The sequence below is a fragment of the Erithacus rubecula genome, assembly GCF_903797595.1.
Source record: "Erithacus rubecula genome assembly, chromosome: 3".
Taxonomy (NCBI): Eukaryota; Metazoa; Chordata; class Aves; order Passeriformes; family Muscicapidae; genus Erithacus; species Erithacus rubecula.
Genome location: NC_136689.1, coordinates 112,626,219 through 112,647,344, shown reverse-complemented (window position 1 = coordinate 112,647,344; position 21,126 = coordinate 112,626,219). Strand labels below are relative to the sequence as shown.

The window sequence follows — 21,126 nt, the reverse complement described above, 5'->3', positions numbered from 1 at the left end:
AAGCTCTGCTAAACAGCTAAAATGAAGGAGCATTTCCTTAGCAACTTCAGGTTAAGTCATAGTGATTGGGTTGGCAATTGGAATGTATGTTTTTAGTCTAAATTTATTTTGAAAAACTGTGATATACTACCTATTGCTTAGCTGAAATGAGTGATGACTTTCAAGCAGCAGCATCAGATGACCACACTTTCAATGGTGAAAAAAAACCAAATATACCCCTAGACCATATCTACTTAATATATCCTACACTACCCAGGCATCCTCCTTCAGGGTGATCAGCCTTCCACAAGATCTCCATGGAAGTTCCCAGAAGTTCCATGGAAGTTCCCAGGCATGTGCAGTGGCTCCAAAAGTGTCCTCACATACATGCCAGACTTCTTTGCACTCTTGTTGACATCAATTCAAAATTATATCATTGACTGGCTACACTGGGAAAGGTGGAATAATCATTACCTCAATCTCCCAGCTGCAAAACTTAAATTGAACTGGATGGTTTTTATTAACAATGTGGCGAAAACATGGCCACATTGTGACAGAAAAAGGTTTCATCCTTCATTTGTGGGAAGAAGTTTTCTTAAGAGTACATTCAAACTTATGTTTATAATCCTGCTAGCACTGATGATTTCAAAGTCTGGTTATGATTCCACTGGGGCTGTCTGAAAATACAAGACATCTGTAATCCACTCAAACTCTAAATGGCAATGGAAATATTTCAGTGCAAAATCTTCCCCTCAGACCCTGTGCTGAGGAATTCCAGTCTTAGTTTGAGTGTTTACATAAATTGCAAATTTATCAAGCAATTACTCACCTGTACTTCCCTGCACTTTCAGTAGAATTTTTTTGCCTGAGAGATATGGCACTCAATTTTCCTAGTTTGCAACCATTCTGGCTGTCTCTGCCTACATCCCTCCCATCTCTATGTATTTGGAATTTGAAGGCATGGTGTAGGAAATAACTCAGAGTGAACACAAAGAGGATTTCCTGATGAGTACAGGGAGACATGAATGCAGCACACAAGTCCTCCAGGTGGGTTGTTTGCAGACACACTGTTCCATGAATGCAGAGAAATCAGACAGAGTGCCACTTGAGGCTGAAGCCCTCTGCTCTCCAGTCTTGGGGCTTTGAGACAAATCATTCAGCTGTGTGACTGATTTGCATCCAAATAATTTTCTATGCATGAACACAGAACCACTTTTTATTAGTCCATCTCTTTTGTTCCTTTGCTTAATGTTTCCTTCCCCTCCTCCAAGTTTAACCCTCTTACACAGAAAAAAAAAAAAAAAAAAAAAAAAAAAAAAGTGAAATAAATTACAATTACACAAAGGGAAATGTGTAAGGTCCTGTAAGGATTCAGCATGGAGCCTACTGAAGAGAGCCACTAATGAGTCACAAAAGATTTGCACAAGCCCAGACAGAGGAAAAGGAGGAGGGAGAGAGTGTGCTTATCTTGACTGAATGGAAAGGTATCACAAAAGAGGCTCTTCAAATACCCTTTGGAAAATGGGAAGTTAGCCCAACATAAGCTAGTGGTAAGGAACAATGATGTAACACAAAAAAAATGAAGATGGTTTAGCTGAGGGATTTGGTGGGGAGATTAGCCAAAGGCATAACATGAAATAAATAAGAAGAAATTACTTAATTATGAGAGGTGTAAGCAGGCTGTGAGAGAACCAGAAGGCTCTGTGGAGTACCAGGGTGCAATGGGAACAATTAAAGGGGATAAATTGCAAGGAAATTAAATGATCTATTTGCATGTATCTGCCACCAGTCATTTTGAAGAGATCAGTGGATAACAAAGCTGAGGGACTGCTGGAAAATAAGGGGTCAACTAAGACATACTGAAAGAAAGTGATATACTTTGGAGAAGACAGCATCAATAAAGGCTTTTGACATAACTCATTCTGAATAGCTAAGAACAGGCTCTGTTTTAGGCATGTTAGTGAAATTAATTGGATTATTCAGATAGTTAAAAGTAGCAATGTACAGAAATTCTGGCAGCTGAAGCCATTAAGATTGTCTGGTAGTAAGCAAAATCAAACTGTCACTACAAATCCTGACTATCCCACAAGACAGCAGACTAAAAATGTTTGGACCAGTGCCTCTATCTTGGCAGTTGCAGATAATTCAGCTTAACACCCCTAAGTAAATATGCAGTAAGAGCCTCTCTCCTCTGGCACTAAAAAGGTGGCCAAAGCTCTATAATATTTGGCAAGCTGCAAACATGGCATAGATACAAATGAAGTGAGATACCACACCTTGCTTTGTTCCCTCCCTACACAAAAAATCACCAAGAGAGCAAAAATTAATCTTTAGGTTCTAAGTGGGGAGACCTGACACTGGCCTGCAAGGAGGATTCCCACTGGGAATAAAACACAGAAGGGGAAGCAGAAAGAAGGGTCAGAAACATATCTTCAGGTTGTCCCAAAATATGTGATCTAATCCAAGTTCAAGAAGCTGGTTGCATTTCAAATCCTATGCTTAGTTTTGGGCCCCTCACTACAAGAAGGACACTGAGGTGTGGAGCAGGTCTCTAGAAGGCACTGGAAAAGTGTCTGGACCACAAGTCTTAGCCTGGAAGAAAAAAGGCTCATGGGAGATCTTCCCACTCTCTAGAACTACCTGAAAAAAGGTGTCAAGGCTAGAGTCACTTTCCTCTCTCAGGTCACAAGTGACAGGAGGAGAGGAAATGGTCTTAATTTGTTCCAGGAGAAGTTTAGATTGGATATTGGGAAAAGCTTTTTCCCTGAAAGGGCTGGAGACGTGAAGGTGTGTAGATGTGACACTAAGGGGCATGATTTGGTGGTGGACTTGGCAGAACTGGGTTAACAGTTGGACTAGATGATATTAAAGAACTTTTCCATCCTAAATGATTCCATGATTCTATGAAAAGCTTAGAAAGAGAAACATAAACAACACAGCAGATCCATGCAGGTGGACAAGGAGAACTCAGGAAAGCACATTTTTAGTTGCTCCCAAAAACAGCTGAGGTGTGTTATATGCATACAACATGAATAAAACAAAGCCCCTGGAATCCAGACAACAGTGGGCTTTGAAAAGGTGTCCATGAATCATAGAAAGTAATTTATTTAATCAGATTAAATTCACCTTTCTACTCATGGAGTATTGATAGGAAAGCCCCCAAGTTCCATTATTGTACTCTTGGAAAGCATCTGTGTTTTTTAAGTGTGCATATTTTAGAAAATTAAACCTCACCCCTACTGAAATAAGTACCAGAAATTATTAACACACAGTCCTTGAGGATTCATGTCTACATTCAAACTCATGATCCTGAGTAACTACCCTGCCTCTCTGGCATCAGAGGGATATGGCAATCACTCTAGCTGCTGCAAGACCTGATCTTCACAGCTCATCATTTTGGGTGAGGAAAGTTCTCTCATATGAACCATGCACAATGCAGGGCTAAAGAATAACCAGAAGAATAAGTTCAAAACAAAGAACCACAAATTAACATGGTGACTCACTTGGCTAATTCTGCACTAGAGAAGATGAACAGCCAAACAGAGGAGCTCACAGCTGAGTCATGCTCTGAAAAGGACTTGTCCCCTCTGTCTGAGGTCTGAATAGCACATAGATGTGTAGAAATTAGCAAGGCTTGCCTGCAATTCACAGAGGAAATGGGTTGCATTAGCAGCAAATGTTCACAAAGAATATTGCCTGCTGTAGGAAACTTTCTTCATAGAACACTTCAAAGCCATATAACCTTGTTAGCTGCAAGAAGTATGAATAATTCACTGACATGCATATTGGGAAAATTATTGCACAAAAATATAAGGGCATATTTTGTAGGGTACCAAACCCTTCTTTGTCATGCCCTAGCTAAATTACAGAGTTTTTTTTTTTCTTTCTCTGTCAAAACAGAATACATGCACAGCAAACTCCTACTGAGTGAAACATGGGTTGCACTAAGTTAATGTCAGAGCTCCAAATTAATTCTTCTGTCGCATCCAGTGTAGCTATCTTTGGTTGTTCCAGTATGTCAGCTTCAAACAAGCATCTCCCCTGTTTTGTAATGAAAATATAACAAGTTTTTCCCCACAGCATCTGTGTCATTCTATAAATAAAATTCACAAGCAACTTTACATCCAGGGCAACAGACTGGATAGATAGGTGCACTGGTTTTTTCTTCACAAGTGCTTAGTCCAGCAATGTGTTGGATACAAAGAATAGCATAGACTAAGCTGAGACTTGAAGCCTGTATTTCACGTTTCTAATGTTAGAAATGCATGTCTTAGTTTAAAACTGAATGAAGGCCATTCACACATAGATATCTGCTTGCTTTGAATTCTTGCTTAGAATGAGCTGGAAGCCTCTGCCACAGCAGCGAAGAGGAAATGTACAAACCTGAGAAAAAATTTTGCATCCTTTTTTTTTTTTTTTTTTTTTTAATGCAAAAATTGCCTCTCAGTGACTTCTTTGAAGATATAAAAATTTCCCCTTGTTATGTTTCTGCTAGAGGTTCTTGTACATAAAAGTATTATGAGGTTTTTTTGCTGTCACTTTCCACTTCAGTTGGGCTCCATAGCAACCAATATCCCACGAATTACACACTCTGCATTCAAGCCTGTGCTGTGAACCTCCTCCTACACACACTCATTCATACTGCAGGCACCCTCACCAAATGAATTCTTTGTCCCTGATGTAATGTGACTGAGGAAGGACCCTTTCTTACAGGTAATCTGGCTGACAAACAGGGACATTCACAGACCCTGGGTTTTGGGAGGGACACTTCTGGGGGTGAGAATCTTCAGACACATGATGGAACCAGCTTCCACCAGAGGGAAGCTGGCATCTGTTCTTCCCTTTGCCTCAGCCCACAGATCCCCATTTAGCAGGGGATCAGTCTAAGATAACCCACGGAATTGTTACACTCCCAAGAGTTCAAAAAAATCCCTCCCTGAGCTCTCCAGAAACTTGATCCCAAACACAGCAGGCAACTGAGCGTGGCAACCTACCAGAGCACAAGTGGTTTGACTGCTCCTAAGGAGTTCTTGTGGATGCAGCAGGGCTTGGCTGGGCTCCCATGGGCAGAGCACAGCTCTGCCAGCAGCCTGCTGCTAACACAAAAGGCCAGAACTCAACCTCAGGTGCAACAGGACTGTTCCTCTGGCTGTGGGGTCAGTTTATTCCTTTAGGAATTGAGTATTTCTGAGATACACATTGGGGATTTTCTCTTTTTAGTACCCAGGGCCATGTCATGCTTGCACACTGTGTAAATGTCTCTGTTGAGAAGGAATAAGTGACAATCACAGGCAGTGTGTTATGATATTGGGGAAATTATTAAACACCCTATACTACAACCTCTAAGTGCAATCAATAAATCAGTTTGACTGAGCCACTGCTGTGATTTGCCTGGCTGTTCCCAAAGGCAGTGTTCCTTGCAAGGATCATGGGGAAGACATCCAGAGAGTTCATTCCAGCATGAACAGAGCCAGGGAGCCTGCAGTGGTTTCAGGTTAGTGGTCTCCACTGTTAGGAATTTAGGAGATGGCATGTGGTAGCACACAGAGCAGGATCCTGTTTAGGAGGCAGTTTTTAATCTCCTGTGGTGATCTCACCAATGCTGTGATGGTTTCCTCAGAGCACAGCTGTAGTAATAATGAGCAAAATGAATAGCTGCTACATGGATGGGTATGGCTAGATGCATTAGGATTGATGACCTCTGTTGTTTATTTTACTCTGTGTGATTGCAGAGCCTTTTCTTATTCCCTCTTGGCACTGAAATCCATCCTTGCATCACACTAAGCTATTTGCTCAATTTCTTGCACCATTGCATTTCTCAAGTTAATTTTTCATTACAGAAAGGAAAGGGATTTTCTTTTGAACATTATGAAGCTACTGTTTAATGCCTGCAAGTAATTATACAGCTCCTTTGCTTTGTTATTGGAAGGTACAAATGGCACCACTGATTCAGTTTCCCTGGTGTCATGTTCCTTCTGTGTGATTCTGCTATGTCCCCTCTAGTTATATCTCCTCTGCATCTTCAGCATCTTCCCATCTGAAATACCCCTGAACTTTTTGTTTTCTCCTGATGCAATCACCTCAATTGTTTGCAACACTAATGAATTCCTTTCATTGCCTTTTCTTTTTCTTTGGTTAGATAGTTAATTTATTTTTTACATCCCCCTTCTTTTTGAAATAATATAGTATAAAGTGAATTTCGTATTCAAGGTGAGTTGGAAATACCAGCATGCATAAAAGAATTCATTATCTTTTCCTATTTGTCCTTCATCTCATTCTTAATGCAGCCTAACACTTAATTAACTTTTCTGACCACCACAGCACAATAAGTACACTTCTTAATTATGCTGTCCATAACAACACAATGCTTTTCTTAAAAGGTTAAAAGTAATTGAAAATCCAGATGAAAGTGCACAGAGTTAAGAAAAGATGAAGGATCTCCATATCAGATGTGGCCACATATTTAAATCTGACATTTTCATTGTACAATAATGCTGCTTTTCTAGGTCATTCTAGAGTTTTCCACAATGTTTGCTAATCCTCACTAGCCTACATGACTTTTCATTTAATTTTTGTCCCACCACCATTTGCCTCACCTGTCTGCCAAAAGAGAATTACTACTGGGCATTATGATAACATAATTTTGCCACTTGCAAATCCTACTCTCTGCCTAAAGTATCAGGACCTCTTTTATTTCCAAAACAAAAGTTCAGCTGTATTTTTTTTAAATTAATAAATATTTCACAGGAAGATCTTTTATTAGCTAACCAAACAACATATTTACATGTTTTACCTTAAAGAATGCCAAGAAAATTATCTAATTGTCTGTTTACTTGCAAACACTCTTACAGCAAACTTCAATGATGACTAGATCAAATAATAAAGTTAAAATTAAGTAATTGCTCACCAGTGCACATATTTTGAGAGTGCTGCTTTCAGAATGACAGAAGTCACATTATCATTTGTGGATATTCAAACAGCACCTGGTTACTCAGTCCAGAAAGCCTTGAAAAATGTACCTCTTGAGAGATATTGGGTAAGAGGTTACAACACATGAGAAGAACTAGAAATGCAAAGTATATATTAGTAAACACTTAAACTAGCTGCTAAATCAGGCAAAGAGCATATTCTTGGCTTATTCCTGTACTTAAATTTAGGCAGTGAAAGTAACAGATATTAGAAATATGCAAAAATACTCATGTCAGTCACAATAAGATTTATAATTTGTTTTAGTTGGAGCCCTTCAGGGCACATGAAAGACAGACGTGAAAATATTATAATAATTTCTTATAAATAAATGAAAAATTGTGTCAAATATTATATATCAGAGAGGTTTCCCACTAGAACAATAAGCAATTTTGATATAGCTGACAACATGGAGGAACTTGATATTATTGATGTAGAAATAATCACTGGGGAACTCAAAACAGACACAATAAAGATTTGTAAGACAGCAACCTAGAAAAAATTAACTGCACGTCTCTGTAGAAACAATGTTATAATGATTTGAGTGAACAGGACAGAAGGACCAGGGGAAAAAAAAAAAAGAAACTGTGTAGATTTATGTAATAAAGACTGATAAAAGTATACAGAATCATGGTGCTGCCAGCCACAAAGAAACCACTTTGCACAGTTATGCTGAAAAGGATATACAGTGTCCTGAAGCTCAAGAAAAATGAGCATATTCACTATAGATACTTTTGAGTGGATCATATTTCATGCAACTTCATTGAAGAAAGTGAAGGAATGAATAGCAAAAAACATTCCCCTTAAAAAGCAGATTTATTTATTCTCCACAGAAAGAGCAAATAACCCACTTCTGTAGGAGACTGCAGACTTTATAGAAACTTTAGCAAGATAAAAATAGGCTGTGGTCCAACCAGCAATGAAGAGACATATCACTAGCGAAACTTTAAAAAATATATGTCTTTTTACTCACATTTACTCACATTCTCCACATTTACCCCAGAGTTCATTGGGGAGCCAACCTCCTACATGGACAACAGCTGACAGAAGTTGCTCTGGGAGGTCTGGATTCCTTGGACATGACTCCCCAATATGTCAATCAAAACCCATTGTAACTGAATGAATTTTATAAGTAGCCAGTAGAAAATGAAGATTATGGAATGACACCATCAGTTGTAACCACACAACATTGCAGTAGAAACTTTAGGAATGTAATTCTGCAGGCAGAATAAATGACCACAACTGTAACATCTCTGGGAATTGCTCTATTTGAAGGGGAACTACTGAATACAGAAATCAAATATTATCAGTGTTGTTCTATGTGGTTTTACAAGCCTTTCACTAGGGGCATTTTTGTGTGGATGGCAGCAGTGGAACCAACCTAAAGCCTAACGAAAGCTAAAAATCTTTCTCTGTGGATTTTACTACCACTTAGGCAGAATTGGTTGTGTTTGAGGCAATAAAAACCATTGAGATCTTGAGATGGCTACAACCACCTGCTGTGCAAGTAAGGGTGTGAGTATTCCTGGGATGTGCAAGGTTCCTTTGGAAAAAATAATCCTTTGGTATGGGTTAAGGGTTTGGGGGTGTTTATTTGGCCTTCAAGTTGCAAATTGCAAATTCCTGAGAGAATTGAAGGCCAAAGGAAAAGGTTGTGAGCCTAGCATGGCTCCCCTGAATTTTTTCCAAAGCAGCAATCTGAACAAATTAATGTTATTGGCCCAGCTCATTTAGAAATACAATGCTGAGACTGGCCTTCTCAAGTAGATTAAACAGTTATGGAACAAAAATCCTAAAGTTCAGGCTGCAAATTGAAAACTAGAAACTGCCAGGGTTGCAGTTGTTTTCAAGATGCCTTTTGTGCAGAATCAGTGGACAAAATATGTTAGAATCAATTTTTAAAGTATGATTTTATATAACTACAAAAGGGAAAATTAAACTTATTTTAAAACTCTAAGACTGGTACTCATAATTTTTGAGTACTTCGAATTTATGTGAATGCAGAGGCTTAGTACATTATTTCTCCATTTTTTAAAAAAAGAAAAAAAGGACAGAAAAAAAAAATCTGTCAATCTACCTGAAGCAATTAATCAATGCTTTACTTGTAGCTCATTATCTGGATTTGAAACCTTAAATTTCTAGAATAAACTCTGCCTTTTAACTAAGATTTCTAATTCTATGACCTATCATCATGAATGATTTTTCTTGAATGGGATGGAATAGACCCTGGTGTAATATGCTAACAGCAAAAGTGGGTAGTAACTGCTTAAGCTGAGATCCCAGAGGCAGCAGAAATAGAATTATGGAGCCTTGTATTGGATGTATGGTAATGGAGAAAAGAAGTCCAGCCTGATATCCTTATTCCCCTAAAGCCAGCACAGTTTTATGGTACATGCCAGCAATTCCCAGTAGGGTACAGATGAGTATTGAAGGTGCAGAGTAGTCCTTGCCTTGGAATAATAATGTTATAAAATTATTTTGGGGAGACCATCAAATTTTCTTAGGAATTTCCAGAGAAAAATAATCTAAGTGGTTCATAAAGTATTAAAGCGAGTTGAGCTGAATAAAGAATTTCATATGAATTGCAATGTTAGGGATTCTGAAATAAAGTTTTGTTACTTTCTTATTAAGTAAGTTATCAGCAACCTCCTAAATACTCTGACCTCTAAACAATAGAGTGTATCTATTTGTGTGGTGATCTAGTCTCTTCTTCCTGGCAACTGCTGTTTCTGGTTTGCTCTTTCTGGGGAAAGGATTGCATTTGAAGTTTCTAACCAACTAGAAGCTGTAAAATGACAATGTAATTTATATCCTTCTATTTCTCTTTGTATTTCTTTTTATTATGAAGCTAAAATAATTAATTAAAAACAATTTTTTTCACACCTCTAATAAGAATTCTCACGTAGTCAATACCGAGAACTACTGAAGAAATGTGATTAATTGAAGTCATGACTGCACTACTAATTCAATTATCAATAATTGTTAATGAAGCAATACATGTAAGAATTAAGCACCTAATTTTTTCATCTTTTCCTTTCCAAAAAAGAAGAAAAATAAACAAACAAACAAAATCCAGAAAGTCTTAAATTCTCTTTCTAACTTTTTAACTTTTTTTAAAGTTGCAAAGCCTGCTTTTCAGGAGATATCACCAGAGATTTTTAATGATATTGTGGAATGATTTGTTAAAATTGCCACATTTCTTAATACTTCACTGGTTGTCCTTTTATGAATGTTATAGTCTCACAGTTTAAACTACATTGAAAGAGGAAATTTAGGTAGGGACACTCCATTTTATAGATCTCTGCACAGCCCTAGGACACATTCATTACAGCAGCAGAATTAATTTTCATAAAAGTAACTGTAGTACATCCTTCTCCTTATTCTAGACATTTTTTACTTAACCAAAAGATTACTAAGAAGGCCTTATGCAATACCAAAGAATAACTACAAGCTATGAGGTTTTTGCAAAATTATTCCAATTATGTTGTAGTTGGTTTCCCTCCACAAAAACACATTTCAAGTTCTCTGTGGTTTTTCATCTTGATCTGGCAGAGCTCTTGACCACACCATTCTCTTGCATTAAGCTGACTTAGCTTTGGTTAATATTTTGCAACAGTGTTAATGGCCAAGCAAATGCATTGCTTTCATTTCTGCATGAGAAGTATATTAAGTCATAAAGTATTTAAGCAAATGTCTGAAGCAAAGAGTATTAGTAGTGTCACTGGTGATGAGCGGTCCACCTGTATCTTAGTCATTGGAAAATGTTTTCTAATATTTGAAAATCTAATTCTGCATAAGATTTGGGATAATTTTGCTTTTATTCTATATATCCGCTGTTTACTACCACATTTTGTTAAGGCAAACTATTATATATAGGAATAATTAATCCCGCCTCTTAATATCTTCAACCTGTATGACATTGTCATATTTTCCAGACTTCTTCTTGTGCTATTGTTTTGTTGACTTAGCTCAGGCTTGTCTCCTGTGCTAGTACTTAGGTTACAGCACAGCTGAGGTGGGTAAAGGTGGGCAACTACTGCTGTCCTGCTGACAACATTTCTGCAAAACAGCCCAGACTCTTTGCTTCCCCCATGGTATCACTTTATATAATTTCATTTGTAGTCCATTCTTAACCCTCAAATCCTTTTGTGCCCAGTCAGTATTAGTTACCCATGAACACCTGATTTAAGAAATCAAGAGGTGAGAAAATCCCAGTAGAAACAAACCTGTCAGCCAGAACAAAACCAGTAATGGCAGGTGTGTCTGGTGTCTCATAAGTCTCCTTGGCTTTTAACAGGGAGCCTACATCTGCTGAGCCTCTTTCTGAAGCAATTCCCAAAATGATCCTGAATTACTTTTAAATGATTCATATAAAATATTCTCTGAAATAAAGTGAATGTGCATATAGATTTTTAGCAGAGAATAACAATAAGATGCTAGAAAAAGAAAAGGCACTCATTGGCAGCACAGCATACACAAATTGCCATTTTCCCCAGACTTGCAAAACTCTTTTATTCAAACAGAATTGAAGGCTTTATCAGAATAAAAGTGAATTTAAATTGCAGGAGCCAGCTAGAAATGGTTTACATGTAAATGAGAACCTAAGAAATGCAAAGATTTCCCACCATCTCTCCCTAGGTCGGAGCTTATTCTTTCTCCTTTTTTACTTAGTTTTCAAATGAATATTGCAGTACATCTGGAAGAAGGATTTTTTCATCAGTCTTTTTCAATATAAATCACATTTCTTCTTTTGCACCTCTACAACAGACAGGTAGGAATAACCCTGGGAAAGCAAGGCAGTGCACACTTATGGAGAAACCTTGCAAAGTGGGAACAGCTTAGAGGATCACAGCTGCAAGATAACAGGAGAGGATGAAGATGACTTAGATAGGGTTATCACACTCAGGTGTAGATTCACCTGGTTAGAAATACCCATACAAAAGCAATCCTGTGTGCTAACACACAGCCTAGCACTCTGAAGCAGTGTAGGCAGCACACATACTCTGTAGATTGATCTGTGCATATCCAAAATACGTGACTGGCATCTCTTGGATTTGCTGTGAAAGGCAACCAGGAGGAAGGAAACAGTGAAATATTTAGCCCTGGCAAAGGAGAGCAAATGTTTCTGATCACACCATAGCAGTGGCCTTGTGTTGTTATCCCTCTTTTTCACTTATGTTACTTCATTCATAGCTGAATTTATGGAATCCAGTTCTTCTACTGGCATGTTATAAAACCAGAAAAGCTGAGATTGCACTCTGTGGACAGGACCACAGAGGAAGATGTGGGGATAGTTTGTAGCTGTAATACAATGAATAAAAACATATTGGTTTAAAAAGGTTAAAAAATGTCTTCCTGCTTTATTAATTCAGACCATCAGGTCTCAGCACAGCATATGAGGATATGTGTGTTTTAAAGGACACTTGAGAGTAGTTCTATGGGTTAAGACCAAAAGTTCTTCTGCCAGGACAAGCTCTTAATAAGAGGTTTCATACACAGCAGGTAGTCAAGGTCAAAATAGAGTCCATACTAATTGACACTGAAAATAAAAGTTTTTTTCTTATATATGTTGATACAGAACTCACTACCTTACACTTTCAATCAAATCTTCAGTTTTGGGCTCTAAAGATGCATTATAGGATTTTACATAAATATTCCATATATCCATTTCAAATAGGTTGTCATTGAACCTCTAGCATCATAACTTTACAAGGTCCTGTGATTTATACTGCACATGTGTAGAAAACTGGCACCACGTGTGTTAATGCATGCACAGACACGTGCCATCCACTGCACCTCTGCAATGGAAAAATAGAAAAGAGATACCATCTCTCTATAAAGAAAAGGATATTTGCATATTAACTTTCTCCTTAAAATGAGTCTTTACTAGCTTGAATTTGCTCAGCATGGACAGTTTTCATAAACAGATACATAGGAAATAGTGTCAGCAGGAGGCTAACTGGATTGCTTTGCCCTCTGTCCCTGCAACAAATGGACCCTCCAGGAAGTTTCCAGAGCTGAGATTATCACAGTCTGTGAATAAGGGATAGTTGCTTTTTGCTGCCTCTGCGGTTACTTCACTTATTAAGAACAAAAACTGTGAGAGTGCAATTAGAATTTAAGACCAAAATTTCCTTTTTCTTAAGAAATTATTCAATTTTCTCATTTTTAGTAATCAAATCTCCAGCCATGACATATTAATTATGATGCACCAACTCTTTTATTGTTTTAACCATGACAAAGGAGCCAAAATACAAAAGATCTTTAACAATTCAATTTTTTATCTGATTTATTGGAATTACTTTATTCCTCCATCCTTTCTCCTGTCCTCCTATTCTATTTGCTTGGTTAAATTTCTAGGTGTGCATGGCAGCTTGTACTGCTGTATTTCCCACATCTCTGAGAGCTTTCCATGGTCATGGCACTCTCACCAGCACAACCACAGGAACAACCTTGTCCCTTCAGGGTGACTGTGGTGGCAGGGTAGAATCTACCCCTGTGAGCTGTTCAGCTATTTCATGGCATTGAGCAGCCACCCACAACATTCACATCCTGACCAAATTCATGCTCCTGTGGGATCACCTGGACTGCTAACAGCACCACTTCCTAAGAATCCCTTGTGCTCTTCTGAGGGTGCTGGAATTGGAGGATACTCAGCACTTGCCAGAGTGGAAAAACCAGATATTTCAATGTAAAATGCAATTGATACAGGGCTCAGAGTTCAGAGGAAAGTCTAAAATAAATCATGGCCTGAGGAAATAATGTATCAGGGAAGTATTAAGATTTTAAAACTTCAAATGTATTTAAGGATCCCAGCTCAGTATTTCCATTAATTTCTGATGCTTCTACTGCATGTAGCATATTAAATAGAGAATTAATTTTTTTTACTCCCTTGACTCTTTTCAGTCTGTTCCTGCTGCAATGCCTGAATTTGCCTTGGCTGCTTTAGTTAGGTTGGCAAGATAGGAACTGATTGGAATATTAGATATTTAGAAAACTTGATTAGAGGAGTTCTGTGAACAAAAATTAAAAAAAAAAAAAAAAAAAAAAAAAAAAAAAAAAAAAAAGTGTTCTGGTCTCTTCCTACAAAGCCTCACCTCAAAAAGCTATTTATAGGAGCAATCATTCAAAGTTCAAAAGGGCAAAGGATCATATGGGATGTCACATTGCTGGCTTCCCACTGCTCTGTGGATGTAGCCCTGTTATGGTGTTCTTTTGCAGATCCCACGTGAGGGTGACGTAGACAGGCCATGTGGGACTATGGGTCTTTCTCTTAGGGACAAGTGCTATCACAACTGTACACATTTTCTCTTTTCTGACACCCAGACATAAACCCTCATGCAAAAATGGAGTATTTTGAGAGTCTGGGAAGAAAGGCAGGGTACATATATGTGTGCCTATGTGTTTGCTGTGTATATGTGCTTGTATATTTATCAGCTGTCCTTCTTTCCACTTTATGAAGCATGGGAATTGGATTTGGTTTCTTTTCACAACAGGAGGAAAGTGGCATAGAGCCACTTTCCAGTCTGCCCTACATTTTCCTGTGCTATCCTGAAGGTGAGCTCCTCCAACTGTGTTTCTCACCCCCAGGCATTGTCCTTCACAGCTCTTCAGTCAGCCCTCAGCCCAACACCATCCAGTCACCTCTTCCCTCTCAAAATGTGTTTGCTTGCCAATCCCTCTCCATGGATTTTTTTTCCTTTTCAGTCAGGCTTCTCTCATTCCTCAACATATGCTTCATAACTTTCCCAGCTGTTGTTTTTCTTTCTCTTTTTCAGACATTTTCTGTCTTCTTGGATTCCCTGTGCAGCCCAACAGAGGATTCTCATTTGTGTGTGTCATCCTGCTGTCATTCACATGGGCTACAATTGCCTTCCCAAATATGGCTTCCATAATAAATGGTACTAACTGAGTTAAGTTGTTGGCTTCAAGCAAATTAAAACATTTCAAGACAGAGCTTCTTTCTGTCTTCTTTGTCCAACATTTAATTTGCACATCTGTTACTCTTCGAAATGAGTATTCTGCTTATGTTATGCTGTCTTCCCCTGCTTTCCTGAATTCTGCTACCATTTCAGACCAGCTCAGTAATGTAATATAAATTGCTTTTTTATTCAGTGTGTTTCTAAGCTATTTATTGGTCAATGCAATGCTTGAACCACAATGTCAATCTGCATTACTGTAAGCATCTCCCAGCACAGAATGACTAGCTCCTAACCAAACCCAAAGACTTGATGTATAAAAATCATTATGGTGTTAGGGCTGGCTGCACTGCAGCTGTAATCTCTCATGATGAACAGACATGAGGCTGAATTATTGCCACAGTTCGCCTGTGACTATAAATCAGTCTCAACAGATGTTTATTCTCTCATTTTCTATTAAGTACCCGAGACTATGCTTGAAATATATTAGAACAATCAGCATTTGAGATGTATTCTTTTATACAGACAGGATCTGATGATGATAATATCCTTACAATTATATCACTTGGAGAATTCTCAGGAAGAACATACTTGGGTTTTATCATAACCTTTAAGATATTTATAGCTATTGGTTTACCTCTATGTCAGAATATTTCCTTTCCCTTTAGCCCCAGTACACTGTCCTACAGAATGGTAAGTATCTAGCATTTGAGATTCTCTGGGTAATAAAAGATGGTTTATGGCTAGCAGTTGACTTAGAATTCTATGTTGTAAACAAAGCAGCAGGTTTTCTCTGCCTGACTCACAGAATTTTTGGAGCTATGTGACAGCTTCTAAGGCACAGACACGAAGACAGAAATTAATTATCATCTTACTGAAAAAAACGATGAAAAACATTCTGCCCCTACCCCAAGCCCTATTTGCAGAGGACTGTGATTGGAGTCCTTCTTCTGGCTCTCCACACACAAATAAATTTTACTCTGGCTGAACAACCTTGAAAGAAACACTTTTGCTTCAAAGATTAATGAACACCTTCTGCTGACTTACTTGTTCACCCAAAGCTCCATCTCCTTGGTGTATGAGCAGCATGTATTAGAAGACAGTAGCAGACATAGGAACAGCTGTGGAAGTTACTGAAGGAATCCAACAGCTGACAAGACCCTTTACCTAACTTCTTTAAAAGCTTCAGTTTCACTACAGGTGGATCAGAGGAATGAGGGATTAGATTTAATAAGGGTGATGAAATGCAGAAGTGTGAGAAAGAGTATTTGTATTCCAGCACATGGAACATTGTTTTTTACATTAAATCCTTGTTCAGGTCTCATCGAAACTGTATGTATGCGTTTGGTTGTTTTACAAACTGGAATTTTTTATCATGCAAATTATTTAATAAAAAAAATTAATTACATCATCAGTTTGACATCCTTATCTGTCTTTACTGCAGCACAAATTTACATTCAAAATAAGGTGCTCTGTAAGCAGTGGTGTAAGTAAAGTCTTTGTGAGTTTAGGTTCACACTTTAAGTTCTGATCAAAGTGAAAAATGTCCCTCCCCTGTACTAGTGTACAGTAATATAGCTCAACAGGTTTTTTCTCCCTCACTATGGAACTTATCTGACCTCTTTCTTTTCTATTCATCTGCTTATTTTCATTTATTCAATATTGAATAAGTGAAAATGAAGGCATTGAATATGTGATTAACAGATCCAAAATACACTATGCAGGACCTAGAGAGAAAGTGATGACATCATCTCTAAGAAATCTGCCTAAACAATAGAGAAAAATTAAACCTATGCAGAACATGCTAAATAAGTGCAACTCTGGAACCATGATAGACCTCAGCTAGTGATTTTGCAATAAGAATTATCATCACCTGTGTTTTTTTCCCCTGTCAACAATAAGGTTTTGGTCAAAACAACCATCATTATATTTTTTAACTGTGTAGAAACAAAAATAAAATTCTTACCAGTGAGCTTTGCAGATGTCACAAACCCCTTGAAATGATAATTGGGGAGCAGGACATGTTTATCTCTGCACAAGGGTGTGAATCACATGCTAGACTATGCCCACATTATGGATGAGAATGTATGACACATTTACCAGTGGCATTTGTATTTTAGGAAACTGACTTGAAAGCAAATTTGAGCTGAACAGGAGCTCAGAATGGAATAGAGTAGTTAAGAACAGAGTGACAGTCTTGTATCTAAAAGAAGGAAACTACTGAACAGATGAGATAGGGTTATCACTTGATGACTTATTAGCAAAAAATTTTATTCAGTTCATCCACCTGCACCTTAGCAACAATACTAAAATGATAGGAACAGCCCAGAAAAGAATGATGAAGAGTATTTTAAACCTGGAAAATCTTCCCAATTCTGAGAGTAAAGAAGTTAAAACTGTTTAAGCTCTGGCATCTTAAATGTATTGTGATACATTAAGCTAGTAGATTGCTTTGCAGAACATTATCTTTGCTGTGCTGGCTGCTCAGAGGTATGTTCCTTACCTTGTGGACAACACTGAGTTGTTTTTTTCCTTGAAGGAAAGGGTGTTAGGTGTTTTACTTTCCCCATGGTTAAAGGAGAGCACAAGAACCTCTGCTGCAGAGTCACTAAAGCACTATGTTCTTGTTCCCTGACTGTGACTTACCCTACAGCGCCGCCTCCCCAGTGAACTCAAAAATAGGTTAAATGTGACGTGGTCAGGACACAGAAGTACAAACATGGGAAGCTGTCATATTTTTGTGGTACATTTAAGCTAACATGATCTAGCAGCTGGAAGCTGAAGCTGGAGATATTGAGGCTGGAAATTAAAACCTAGTTTGCTATGGATGTCAGGTCTATCAGTTGCATTCTGATGGCTGAAATTACAAATGTTTCTAGAAGCTTACATGGAAATTCTGTCTTTGATACAGAGAATACCTTAGAAACATTTCAGTTCTGATTTGTCCAAGCAGTCATATTACACAAATAATGACATTTCTCGTTAAAAATCAATATATTTATAAGCACAGAAAGTTTCAAGGTTCCTTCTGCCTCTTTGACATGTGACACCAACAGCAACCATACTCCCAGGTGCATAAATGCTATGAACGTCTGGACTGTAAATCAATATATGGACTAAAGCTATTCTGATTTCAACAGACCCTTCAAAAATTATTATTTCTCTATAAACAACCCTTCATAAATTAGAATTTGATCACAAAGATAAAGAAGGCACATCCAGTGGCAAATGAGATTAAAGTTAGGAAGGACAGGATGAAGGCTGAGCTCTTACTCTTGCATGTCAATGGAAACACAGCCAATTCCATTTGCATTCAGCTGAAATGAGAGCTTGTGAATATCTTGCCATCACTGAAGACACGCCTGCAGAAAGGTTGCTCAAGACACATTTATGTAAGATGTGCACAATGCCTGTTTGAACTCCTTTGTAAAATTTGTGTTTCTTCTGGTCAATAATCTGCTCCCATGCAGCTTAATAGGACATTGCACTCACTTGCTTTTCTTAACCTCACTCATTTCCTTCTCCTTAACAGCTTTTCCTCTGGTTCATGCTTTTAGACAGTAAAAAGGAGGGGGACATCCATTTACTTGCAGCCCAAATCCTGTCCCAAATCTCTGTTGCATCTGGAGTGCCACAAAAGCCAGTTGAAAAAACATTTTTGTCATCTGAATCCACAGAAGAGAGGAGGTTCAGAGGCTGAACTGAGGTAAAATTTGCACATGATTTTTAATGTCAGTGAGGAGTCTTAGGACAGTACATCCTATGCTATTTACCTCACCTTTTCTTCTTTGAAGGTTAAAATTATATTTTCAGAAATATGCAGGGTTGCTCTGGGTTTTGCACAAACAGACATACACATGCACATACACATGGACGAATATTAAAGATCTTGCAGAAAATATGAGCCAAAATCTGACAGAAATCAGTATTCTGTCAAAATTTCATTGCAGGAGCCTTAGACACCAGCAATCTCAGCTTTCCAAGAGCAGGACCTGATGTACAAGGTTAATCACAAAGATTCATTTTGTTGAGGGATCAGAAACCCAAAGCTGGCTCTTTGTAATACCTAAATCCCTTAATGCAACCAGCAGAGCCACAGTGCTTCTATCCTCTAAAGCTGATGCTTTCTATTAATTCCAGATACCTGTGCATTCATCTTTCTTTTCAGGCCAATTGCTAACAGGAGAGTTTTGTGGCTGAAAGAAAAGCAAACTTGCAGTTCAGAAAGACAGGAGATAAACTGCTGGCCTCTTTGTAGTTAATAGGGCTTTTATTACTGCCCTCAGTTCACAATTTCACCAAACATGTTTGATTAGGCAAAGTTACACTTCTGTATCATTTTATGTACATTTATTCACATGTAAATGAAAATCCGAAGCCTTTCTGAACTCTGCTTTTTACATGGCAGTGAAGGGTTTTCCCAAAAATTAAACAGCATGAAAAATTGCAGGCATATGTGTTCTCTAATAGTTTCTATGATGTAAATTCAAAGTTCCAATCCATTGATTCCTAAGGATAAAACTTTTTCATAAAAAACTTTAGACCATGGTAAGACAAAATCCTACCTGGAAGTCATCAGAACTGATGGTACTTAAAACCTGAATCTGATTTTTTTTCTTTCACACAATTTTTATCAAGGTTCAACAGAACACATGGAAACCCTACAAGAGGTTACACTTCTCCATCTCACCATGAGAGCAGGGAAATTGGAATGGAACAGCTTACAAAGATGAGGTCAATGTGGACATGATATTCCTGGACTACTGTACCACTTCAAATAGGTTTGTGAAAGCTGACTAATCACATTAACATTTAAGGACATTATTTTATAATAATATAAATATCTTCGTTTGTACCACTCTGGAAAGAAATGGCCTGAACAGAAAATATGCTTTTTGTGAATCTCCCATTTACCAGACTAAAAACATAGAGCAACCAGAGAGTGTAGAAATCACAATGCAGTTTGTGGAAATAGAGCAGAGACTGCAATTCCCAAAATGGTTCAAACAAACAAACAAGCAATCTGTTAGAAAGTCTGAAGATGAAATAAATATTGTCAGTTTCTTCTGCAAAAGGAGAGCTACAAGAATCTCCATATGTTTTGAGATGCTTTCTGCCAACCTGTTTGGCTGGTCCATGATACAGCTGAAGTAATTTCATGAAAGACATTAATGTACGTATTGCAAAAAGACATTATCTGGCTAAATATTTCTTTAAAAATCTCAGACATGAGCTACTTACATGACATACTGATATAGTCCTGTCTCTCAAAGGTTCTATGTCCTAAGAATCAGGACTGGCAAGTTATCAGGTGAGATGGAAGTTAGAGTGTAATGAAGATATGGTTACAAAACCTTTTCCTGAAAATGGCCCTGCTGCTCCAATGATGGCCACAAATATTCCATTACGAGTTGAGTGTGTGTGTAAAAAAATAAGGACACTATCTACATTTACCTACTCTGATCCCAGTTGGCTGCAAAAAGCAGAAGAATCTTCCTGCCACAGTGGTCGCGGTTCTCCAGCACTCCGGGAAAGCCGTCCGTCAGAGCCCGTTTGATTCCTGGATCATCAGCCTTGAAGTTCTTGAACATATCCAGATTTAATTGGCGGTACTGGAAGTACTGGGCCAGCAGTCTGAAGGCCTCAGTCTGGTGAAATTTTCTGGCTCGGAGAAATCTCAGGATGAAGGCATCATCTGTACGTAAAAACCCAATGTCAGGCCTGGTGATGATCATGTCCCTGACTTGCTGGATGTCCTGGTGCAGAATGTCTGGGTTTTCATTCAGTTCCAGGCGGGCTTTCTCTATAGTCTCTGGACTGAGCCCAGCTTGTAAATGGGTCATCTCTGCAAAAACCTCTTCTCCAAATCCTTGACTTCAGATATTTTAGTAGAAGTGCTGATCCCATTCAACTGATGGTCTGCTGTGAGCGTGAGCCATTCAGATGCTTTTTGCTATCAAGCTGATATTTAACAAGTAGAAGCAAAGGGCTTTTCTTATTCTTGCAGAGTAACAGCCAGTTCACATTTATAATCCATCCAAAGGAAAGTGCTGTTTATTCCACCACTTGCTAAAAGAAAAAGAAAAAATAGAAAAGAAAGATTAAATGTGTATATAAAGCTTGTAGGAATGCATTTCTGAATTTACTTAGCCATAAAATTTTTTGTGTAGGAGGATACCAGTCACACAATTTCAGAATGGGTGCATTTAAAATAAGGCAGTCACTAACATCTTGAATGCATGTTTTCAGGCTTTCAGAAAAG

General features: G+C 38.1%; 1 protein-coding gene across 1 annotated transcript in view; it reads right to left on the bottom strand.

The window, feature by feature from the left end:
* The window catches only part of CLVS1 (clavesin 1), a 100,688-nt gene that overhangs the window by 70,236 nt on the left and 9,326 nt on the right, over nt 1-21,126 (bottom strand). Inside the window, exon 2 of the mRNA XM_079301829.1 lies at nt 20,319-20,933. Within this exon, the coding sequence (XP_079157955.1) occupies nt 20,319-20,707 (389 nt within the window). The 5' untranslated portion in view covers nt 20,708-20,933. The remainder of the gene's footprint in view (nt 1-20,318; nt 20,934-21,126) is intronic.